Raw genomic sequence first — 11,605 nt, forward strand, 5'->3', positions numbered from 1 at the left:
AACTCTAGTACTGCAGTAGACTGCAGTATAACACTTGACAGCATACAATATTTCCGAATAGGAATCACAGATTACCCATACTGCGAGCTTCGGCTTGGCTTGTTGCCAGACATCATGGAAGCATTTCTGGGAAAATTAACTGCATTTGCTATTTTCTTCCAAAACTAATTTTACGTGATTTAGTGGTGTTGTTGTCGACTGTGCACCTCCTGCACAAGGACATCAGTTTGCTCTTGGGAGAAGTGATTCCAATGCTTTTTCATCCCATGACACTGGAAATTACCAGCATGCTGTTGTGCTGAGGGAAGCAACCTGCTCTTAAAGGTATAATGAAAAGTGGTGATTTGATTGGCCATGATTGAATTCACCTGCAAATGAGTATACGCAGCCGAAAGCCGAATGTCAGCTATACATAGGGTACTCTGCCCCTCTCCACTCATTCCACATTTTGCACTACAATGAACTAAAACATGAGATGGAAATGAAGATGACATCTGACAGTAGCACTTTATTTTCAAGTCTCTCACTGGATGTGTTCATTGTGGTGCAGGTGGGTTCCACACTACGAGGAAGTGAAATGGATAGGGAAGTGTTCGAATGCAGGTTGTTCAGGTGCGGTGCAATGCTATACTATAACTCTATAATACCTGTCTTTGTGTATGCCCTGTACAGCTGCTGTACAGTAGCTTGTGTTGTTCAGGATACTTGACAGTTGGCACTAGAAGCTAAAATGGTCACGCTTTCACTCTTTTTGACAGGTTGTAGTTCTGCACGCGCTATGCTCTATACAGTTTAGCAGCAGCTAACATTACAGCCACACCAAATCTGAGGCTGGCCTCGGCAACTTGCACATGTTCTTTGGAAGAGCATACAGGCAGATGGACACGCAGACGAGCAATGTTCCAAAGGCAAAGATGAGGTTTATCTGGAGGCGAAACAAAAGGACCGAAGCCACGGTTGCGATAAGGATGGCAGCCACGGAAGCGAAGTTCTTCACAATGTTATCCGTGTACTGTATTACGACGGATACATACATACCCCCCACACTGGCCAAGCCCACTACTAACCACACCCAGGGTGTGTAAGCAAAGTAGAATCCTTTATCGAAGATGATGGTCCTGTTAGCCTCCGAATTGAAAACGACAGCAAAGGTGATCAGGGTGCCAGACAGGTACAGCTGGATGTTTCTCACCCACAGGGACTTTGTTTTATGTGGACTCTTCAGTACCTTCTCAAAGTAAACGCCTGCGAGTGCAGAACACAGGACAGCGACAATAACGGCTCCAAATCCAACGAGAGGGTCTTGGGCCCCGGGAGTGACTTCTTCAGGTTTCCAATGGACAAGGGTGGCGCCCGCGGAAAGCACTACCACAGAGATCCACTGGCGTGCGCTGAGAGTGCGGCGCAGCAAGTAAACTGAACAAAGGGCTGTGCAGGGTATCTTCAACTGGTAGGTCAGTTGAAAGGTGGCCGCGTCCAGGTTGCTCAAGGCCAGAAAGGCCATGTTGTTCTGAAGTGCGTACAGCACAGATACACCGCACAGTTTCAGCAACTCTTTGGGAATGAATACATGTTCCACAATGGAGCTTCCCAGCCGCCTGAGACCCGTTTCCTTTGCCATCATGCAGAAACTCAGTAATAACTTCATGAGCTCAGCAGTGAACACAGCAGTAGCTGTGACATACTGAGCTTGTCCTGTTGTTCTAGTGTACCGCACTGCCACTGCATACGATGCTGAGATTGTTGCCATAACGCCCAAGCAATACAATTTGAACAGAAGACTCACAGGTCTGTTGTTAGCCATCGTTGTTCTTTCGTCGTGGATCGGGGCGGCGGGGGTCCCCCGAGCTGCGGAGCTCCGGTCTGCCTGTGCATGAGGCACCGTTCCTGGGCGGAGAGAGCCGGACAAAAGACTCACGGGTCCGCCGTTAGCCATCATTCTTTTGTTGTGGAACGGGGCTGCGACAATGGGGTTATCAGAGGGTTGGTTCATCTCGATGCCTACTCATTTTTGTAGCTCGAGTCATCCATTATATATCCTATGTCCTGTCATACTCCTGACGTCACCAGTCCATATATAGTCCTGGGAGGACTGTAGCATGCTGTAATAATGAAACTTGTATTTTCCTTTTTTCAAAGTTTGACGCCTATGGCCGGCCGCACTGTTTAACCAATCCCCGCAACATATACGTCAAAACGTGCGGCTCGGCCAGGAATGGTGTGCTTGTGCTTAAAATATACTATCAATGTATTAGAAATATACTTTTATTAGTATAACAAATATGAATTGAGTATGTAATAAATTAATTTTAAGTATTTGATAGTATACACATGAAACTAATGCAAGTATATTTCAAATTAATTAATTTTATACTCCAAACAAATTTTAAGCATTATATATATATATATATATATATACTTCTGAAAAGTATAAATTTGCATATATTTGCATATATAACACTTTGTTGGAGTAACCATGTTACTATACATATGAATGTGAAAAGGGGAGAGAGACTGACCAAACAAACATTTAAATCATGGTTTTACTAAAAAAACATAAAACAACATAAATCACCAAAAAAACTCCACAACAAAACCCTAAACACAATGACCCATAACATAACTCCAGTATACATACTAATATTCAAATAATAACGCAAATAAGAACAATAACACACGGTCCTTGGCACCCCAGTGTATGCTGGGAAATGGACTTCCTCTAGCCACTAGTACTTAATATACTTAAACTAAATATACTGAAAGTTTATACTTGTATTGTATTTATAATGTATTAAAAATACAATCTACAAATATATTTACTTAAAATATGCTAAGAGTGCATTTAAAATAATACAATCTACAAATATATTTACTTAAAATATGCTAAGAGTGCATTTAAAAAAATAAAATCTACAAATATATTTTGAATTATTATATTAAAGTATATCTTACAATAAATGCATGTTCAGGAGAACTTGCTATGGACTTAAAATATAATAATCACGGATGTATTTTTTATTATATTAAAGTACATCTTACAATAAATATATATGAATATATTGCTAATGGACTTAAAATATAATCATCACAAATGTATTTGTGATTATATGTATTTAAGTTAGACAAAAGTAACAACATAAAATGAATGCACTCATGAAAAGCATATTTTCATACTATTTGAAATATATTTCTCATTTAGTAAATCACAAATTAATTTATGTTCACTTATATTATATTTAGCAAAAATGTACTATTAATATGATTCGAGACACTACAAGTATACATTTAACATACTTTCTGTGCTAAAAGTGTACTTATATATAAATAAATATATATATTTATAAATATATTTATTCAGCGCTGTGCTAGTCATCCCGACTGCCATTTCTCTATCCACATATCCAGCCATCCAATTTAACATGTTTGAATGTATCCAGTAAGCCAGTGAATTGCATTTTTTATGAATTGAATTTGTTTCCAAGTGCTCAAAGCGCTTTACAATGGTTCATTCATTCATACATTGGGAGGTAAAGCAGATTCACACACATTCACACACCAATGGTGGCAAGTTCACACCGACCGACTCACTGGAGGCAATGTAGGGTTCAGTCGTCTTGCCCAAGGACACTTGGACATGTGGACAGGAGGAGCCGGGATTCGAACGGCCGACCCAGGGATCAATGGCGGCTGTGACCTCCGTCCGCTTGGACAATGCATGCAAACACTATAAGTCAATCAATGTTCCCCATTTCAATTCCCAGACATTATCCCAGTGTAGTTCCGTTGTGTCTCTACTGGCGGGGATGTAATCTCACAGACGGCTCCAGCTACGCTATCTCACCTCTAACCCTCCTACTTGTGGGAGGGCAAGATTATGGTGCATGCTGGCATTATGTGAAGTGCTGAGTGCTGACATCTATGTGGTCTGCCAGTGAAAGTCTCAACTGTGTGTGTGTGTGTGTGTGTGTGTGTGTGTGTGTGCGCGCGTGTGTGTTCATGTTCATTTGTGTGCATGCATGCATGTGTGTGCAGTGCTCTCTCGCTGTCTGTCCTCTAGGCTGCATGTACATTTGATTGTACAGAAGCCAGGCGCATATTAAGGAGGCAACGTGTCGCAGATGTTTAATGTACTTCCAACTGCTCGCCGCAACAGGTGGTCCCTTTCACTGCCTGCATGGAAATTAGAAATATGGATGTTCCCGTTGGCATCTGGTGCTTCGCCTGGTGGGGAATAGAGGGCACTGGTGGCGATGGATTAGTCTTGTCCCTGCCATGGTTCAACATGCCAGGGCTGGGGCTGGAGTGGTGTTGATTTGGGGGTTCATCTCTTATGATCCTCAGTGGAGGTGTAGACAATACAGGTCATGTTACAAATATCATCATTGTAACATCCTCCGGAGGCTCAATTTCTTTAGCTTTGATAACTATAACATTTTCAAACAGGTTGGGGTCATATACAAGACCCCTACATGGTCTGTGCCTGCCCCCCCCCCCCCCCCCCTAAGTGAATTCATTAAACGAAAGCCCGATAGGGGAAACAGTACCAGAGGCACCACTCGAAGAGCCGCACCGGAAAACAACATTCGGCCAAAATGTCCTCTCAGTACAGGGTTGTGTAGCATGGACTGGCCTTCCTACATTTCCCTCTTTTAAATACATTTATATATCTGAAAAAAATGGTTGCTTGAAAACCAAAGCTGCAACCTTTCATGATTATTTTAGGTGTATTTCTTTTTTTATGCTGTGTTCCCTATGTAATGTTATTATGTAAATGTATTCCACTGTTTGACTGTCTGTTTTTCCGTTTAGTGTTTCCTGTGAGGACTGCCGATGGAAATTAGTAACTGTGCTATATCCGTGTATTTACGTCCATGTGACGTCCATTAATATGCATTGTCCTGTCCTGTTTAAACAAATAAAGTAAAGTAAAAAGCATAGTATAGTGTCTGTGAGCGGATCTCTACTAGGTCTGAGTGCGAATGGGAGACCACAGTTCTGGATTGGGCTATAACGATCATGACATTTTAGTTGATTATATGACAAATAACTTAAACATACAAAGACATGGCTGACAGTAAATATAGCAAATATCTATTTTATAATTATTTATAATTGTGACAAGTCACAGGTCTATTTCTGGAGCAGTGGAATCTGAGTGTGGCTTATTTACGAACGAGTTAGATCAACTCGCCTTCTTGTAACATTGAAAGGTAATTTATGACATTAGCCTATATACCTGCTGTTGGTTTAGACGTTGATGCGTGTGTAATAATAAAGTTCAATGGACCAATATCGCTGCTGTGTGCTGTGTTCGCAGGAGAAAAAAACAATATTCCATTTGGACTGTGTTCCTGAGTTGTTTGAGAACAGCAAAGATAAAGCCATTTCTGTGAAAATAATTAATGACGGAACGGATGAGGATGTGATTTTGCGATCACGTCTATAGTGAAAGGGTCCATTTGGTTCCATTTGTACACTCTCAAGGGCCGATTCATACTCCTATTTTACCGCTATAGTATAGTGCCGAAATGATTTCGGCTCGTCAGCAATTTTCAGTAGCACCGAAGAGTCGACTTTAGGACGGTACCCCCCCATCTTAAAGGATCCCAACCCTAATCTCAACCCCAATGATGACCCCTCTTCTGTATAATATTTAAATTGTCTCTGCACCAGTGCTGCTAAACTGATTTATAGTGACACAAGGCCCAGGGATAGTTGAAATTATGCATTTATAATATATTACTTTGGGAGTGTGTTTCTCTAAATTAGCCCCATGCTCCCTCCCAGGACCACGGTCTTATACGACTGCCTTTTGCTCTTAGCATTTCACACTTTAACAGCCTTGTCCTTATGAGTTAAGCAGGGCTGAGTAATGGATTTATGTTATTCACTACCAGGGTGGAACTGGACAAACAGGCAGCCTAAGGTAATGGAAGAAGGCCATTTGGAAGGCCCCTCGTTGCTCCTCAGAGTAGATGTGTTGAGAAACAGCTTGTTCTTTCCAATATCACACCTCAGGGAGGGTGGAATGGAGATGACGCAAAGAGCAATGTGACCACAAAGTAAAGAGAAAGCTCCTTTAGCTCCCTGTTTCCTTATCTCTCAGATGCTTCATCCACAGTACACAGAAGGGACCAGCAGCCGCACAACTCTAGTGTCCCTATTCTAGGGCGAACATACTGTAGCTCCTGTGTAGATCGATTTTCAAGAGATTTGTAAGGCGACTAGTAGGACTTTGTCCAGTCAAATAAGTGTAAACACATGACATACTGCAGCAGGTCTTCAAAAGTAACAATCTGTATATTGCTGCCAGGTATGTTTGCACAAGGATATTTTTTTTTTGGGATGCCATGTTTCACGATACCTCGGAACAGTTATACAAAACAGTTATTTCATGGTAGTCTACAAGGAATCTAGGAGGAATTTAATTGAATATTGTGGACCTACAGTGTACCACATAGTTACATGTGTGTTACACAGTGTTTGTAGTACCAGTAATGTAGTGTTTTACACAGTTAAGTAGTAGTAGCATAGACTATACCTAATTTCCTTGAGGGACAATTGCTATACGAATGGCTATTGGCTAGTCCACTGTTAGGCCAACTGGCCCGACCAATACTGTAACTTCATAACCTAAGTATACATGTCTCCCTATAGTCCCTACAACAAAGTAGAAAATATGATTTGGCCTGGATTCTGGTGGTATTGTAAAAGAGAACCCATTAAATTCCAAATTCCTGTGCATGGCCTCAATGACAGAATCAATTTTACATGGAGGCTAGTTCCTGTTTGTTTGTGCTCTGGCACTGGGGGCCTTTTATGAATCATTGGCTGTTAATGCAACATTGGCTATTCCAGTCACAGCGGAAGTGGGGGGAGGAGGGTTGGTAGGGAAGTCCCAGAGGGAGCGAAGCCCCATGGCAGATCCATTATTCATGGCTCAACCTGGGCTTGTAGGGGAATACTGACACCCGATGTGCTTAAATCAAACGGCGGCCAGGGAGTGCAGTGCCCCCTGGGAAATGTGGTTCTTGGGTTAAGGTGTAGGTGAGGGGAGGTGGAGAATGAGAGGGTAGGTGGATGGAGGGGTGGTTGGTAAGGGTTCCTCTCTTCACTCTGGTGGTGCTTTTTGCGTGAAAGCTGTCTGTCAAACACAGTGACCGCTTCTGCCCCTATAGTCTTCTCTGTCACTCTCTGTTGCACGTTTGCCCTGATGCTGTCTTTTCTACTGATGTCACTAATGGCTTCACCAGAACAAAATAAATCAATAAGAAGCACAGTCCGTGTCCTCTATAAAGCATGACCAACAGGCAGCATGTATTGCAAAAATGCATCCTGCTTGAATGGCAATGCACCACATGGACTAACACTGATGCATGGATTTACCATGTCTACTTCACCAGCAAAACAAAACAATGTAATATATCGGTATGGGAATCACAAATAATCAGTGGTCAGAGATCGGTCATAATTCCGTGCTAATGCGACACCCCAGAAAAGGGTATTAGCTCCAACATTGCTTTTTACTTTGAATGTTTTTAATCTTTTCTATCATTTATGTCCATGTCATTGTGAACATTTTGTGAACCTGTACATCCCTAGTGGCCACATAATGAATATTGATCACACCACTCATTTACATGGAAAAACAAGCTAAACGATTATCTAATTAGTAGCCTACTTTCAGGAAACGTGACTTAGATTAACAATGTAACAAGATCAAAGAAAAAATATGAATTACTCTAAGGCTTTAAGTCAAGTTCGATAAAAAAACATGTTGCTAAGCAAAAACGTTTGTAAAGCGTAGCCAATCACACAGACGCAACATCAAATAAAACGAATGATTTTAAAGCCCACAGAAATAATGAATGTTTTCGAAGAATCCCTGAGCAAGACACTGTGTGTGTGTGTGTGTGTGTGTGTGTGTGTGTGTGTGTGTGTGTGTGCGCGCGCGCGAAGCACACGCGCGGGAGACAGACGCAGGAGACGTGCTATATAAATGCAACCTGTTTACATAGCCTATATCTCTCAGCATAAAACACATCTGTGTGTGTGTGTGTGTGTGTGTGTGTGTGTGTATATATATATATAAATATATATATACACGTATATATATTAGGGCTGTGAATCTTTGGGTGTCCCACGATTAGATTAGATTTCAATTCTTGGGTTCACGATTCCATTAATGGGGGAGACTTTTTTTTATTATGTCCACACCTGGCCTGGGGCTAGGCCACTTGGCCTTTAGTGTGGTCAACTTTTTGACCACAATTCAGTAGCTACTGTTACTGTTTACAAATTTTGTAAACATGTCTGTAACATGGGGTCCCAGTGCAGAGATGAAAATCATAATGAAATGGCCTAGGACCCTGTCACCCTAGGCTAATTCATATACATTTAATTTGGGGGTCCTTGAAATTAAAATGGCTGCGGATCAGTGGATTATACTGTGAGTTAATTCACAGAAAATACAATGACAGACAGCCTACATTCATTTTTATAGCCCTATGTTTCTGTTCTGCCTTGTTTGTTTTTGTTCTGCTATATTGTCACAACTGTGTGCTATGTTCCTTGTTTTTAATTTTCTTCTAGTTTCTACTGTGCAAATTGTTCAGCACCTTCTAACTTTGTTTCTTCGAAAGGTGCTTTATAAATAACATTTACTTACTTACTTACATGTAAGTAACATAACTTTTGAATGAGGGCTTGGTTTAGAAAAGCCTATTTATTTTGTGCTAAAGTAATATATTGAATAACATATAAATGTAGATGTTAAGGCTAGACTGGCACAGCCTATGGCATTGTGGGGCTGCAGGACTGAGGACTCTGGAGATAAGTTGTGTAAAAAGCATTTTGTACAAGTGTGTGCTTATGAACATTTACCACGTTATGTCCGGCTTGTCCGCATTGACACAGAAATGAATGATTATTAAGCGAGCGACGCGTGGTGTACAGTGAGCGCACTCTGGTGCTTGGCTAGCGTTTGGCTAGCGATATTAGCCGTGGCCAGCTTTGGCTGTTTAAACAATTTACTCTGTCAATTAACGTAGCAGACGATAGCGTGGTAAATGGTGGAGGAGTCCTGCAGTCTATGCTGTTGCGTGGTGTTGTTTTGTGAGTTTATATCCATGAAGACGAGTCATGTTGGTCTTAACACACGGGCTCTGTGTGATAATACCGCTCCACCCCCTCCGCTATTCATGTCAGTGGAAGTTGCTCAGTGGCGTTTTGAAGCACCCGGAAGGACCGTCTACTTCCGCGTTTTTTCGCCGATTCAGCAAATGCGGAAGTGCATGCAGCTGGGCTTTAACATTGAGCGCTCGGTTGCACGGGGTTTCCTCGTCATGAATCCACGGGTCCGCCTGCAGTCCTTCGTCTTACCACTAGGGCCCAGCGCTTCAACGTTGGAGTGCCTCACTGGCCCCTTGGGGCACACGGCCAAAGAGAGGGGCAACGACGGCCATGGCCGCCGTGAAATTCCTGCCCTGGTCCACACACACCAGAGTCTTGTACAATGACCTGGTGTAACAAAACACGAGGGAGCGAGGCCACCTGAAAACCACACACATTGGTTCCAATCAAAGCTCATTAGTCTTAACAAATGACTACAGGGCTGAAGTGAGATGTCAATAACATAGTTTGCTCTGACTTAACGTGGGGATCAGTATGCATCTCGGAGCGGATGTTGAAATAGTGCGAGGGAAATAATTGAGGGGTGCGTGTGTGTGTGTGTGTGTGTGTGTGTGTGTGTGTGTGTGTGTGTGTGTGTTTGTCATTGCTATGCAGAGGAGTGAGTGGCAAGGCTCCCTTCAGCAACCCCCCCAAGCCAGAAGGTGACATTGTATAGAAGCCAAGAGCTAAATTCTCAACACGGTACTGATTGGATTGCTTGCCAACATCATTAGGATGTGTTGCCGTGGAATGGGGAATGGACAAATAATCTGTAGCAGATACTCAGACACACTCAGGCATGAAGGAAGCATGAGTTCAAGTCCGTTGCTCTCCCCATGTCCCCCATATATGGGGAGTATAGGCTGTAGAGCCCAGGATCACATTATATAATTGACACAGGGGTGAAAAATGGGTTACAAAATCGTGGGATAAAAAAGAATATATAATGCACGCTCGCAGGCAGGCAGGCAGACAGACAGACAGACAGACAGAGCCCATCGTAAAAATGTAATAACTGAGCTGCTGCTGTGAATTAGTTAACATTGTGTACAGACATACTGTTTATGCATGTATCAATTGCAACACGTGAATTCCTTTGTTCCTTCATTTACCCTCCGTTTCAAAGGTTTGCAAGAGCAGCAAATAACAATAAAGGCTAAAACAGCATACATAAATCAACACATAAAATCATCATAAATTATCATAAATTAAAAACCTGATAACAAAATTATGTAATGAGACTAGGGGCCGAATCATACTCCTATTTCACCGCTGTAGTGCCGAAATGATTTCGGCTCGTTAGACATTTTCAGTAGCACCGAAGAGACGACTTTAGGACGGTACCCGCGCCCCCCCGAACCTCAAATGACGTCACATTGTAGGCTCTACAGAGCAAAACCGACTTTTATTCGGCTCTAAAATAGGAGTATGAATCGCGCCTTAAGGTTATCTCACTGTGTTGGCACATCAAAATACATGACAGACACTCACTCATTTCCTGGGGATAAAGGAACCCTGTAGTTTCTCTCCACAGTTACACACAGACATGCAGTGACGTTCAGTCAGTGGAAGCCTGTTTTCCTCCCTCTATACGCCACACATCCCCTGGGTGGCCCTGCTGTAGCTTCCTGTGCACACTCTTAACTCTCCATTTGTTAATACGTTTTCTTTAAACTTGGTACATTGTTAATCTAAGTCAAGTTTCCTGAAAATCCTAATTAGATAACCGTTGGCTTGTTTTTCCATGTAAATGAGCCTAGCGATCAATATTCATGAAAAGTGGTTGTGGGTAAGGAAAAAGACGATGGTGCCACGCCAGTACCAAGTGAACGACTCCATAGTTTGTATTTAATGTTAGTCTTTAATCTTAACACACTTAATCTACATGTGGAATTCTAAATGATACAATATATATGTAAAACATACATTGTGTTATACAGTACGGTGTAAAAACGTGTACGTACGTCACCAAGAGAGGGGCGGCGTCTGAAAACCTATAGCGGCAGCCTTCTTGTGGGCTTTAAACTCTAGCCCAGTGTTTCTCAACCTTTTTTGTCCCAGGGCACACTTTTCATAGCCTAAAAATCTCGGGGCACACCAAGATATACGGTGTGTGTATTAGGGCTGGGGCGGTATGGGATTTTTATTACCGCGGTTATAAACTGCAGGCTTTCTAGTCCTGAAAAGCTGCAATGCGAAAATGGAAGCCATCATTCTCACGATAATAATAAACCCTGTTAGGGTCCACCATTTTCAATTCATCATATAATTTTGTACACTATGCACTTCTATAAAGCCAAAAACAGGAAAGCATCATAAAGGAGGTAAAAAGGGGGAAAAACGTATACAGTGAGGGGGGAAAGGGGTGGGTGGGGGTGGGTGGAGTCAAGGGATTTACATGTCTTAATGACAGTTGGTAGGGCGTTCCACATTT

The 11,605-nt window shown here is 42.2% G+C and overlaps 1 protein-coding gene across 1 annotated transcript; it reads right to left on the reverse strand.

The window, feature by feature from the left end:
- Positions 1-808: 808 nt before the first annotated feature.
- On the reverse strand, positions 809-1,804 carry LOC308334453 (CMP-sialic acid transporter-like; the record flags this gene model as incomplete). Its single annotated transcript, XM_080791209.1, has 1 exon — positions 809-1,804. One exon carries the CDS (start codon positions 1,802-1,804, stop codon positions 809-811), a length of 996 nt encoding a protein of 331 aa, XP_080647335.1.
- Positions 1,805-11,605: the final 9,801 nt, after the last annotated feature.

The sequence above is a fragment of the Protomyctophum bolini genome (genome assembly GCF_963924005.1).
Source record: "Protomyctophum bolini genome assembly, chromosome: 2".
NCBI classification, from domain to species: domain Eukaryota; kingdom Metazoa; phylum Chordata; class Actinopteri; order Myctophiformes; family Myctophidae; genus Protomyctophum; species Protomyctophum bolini.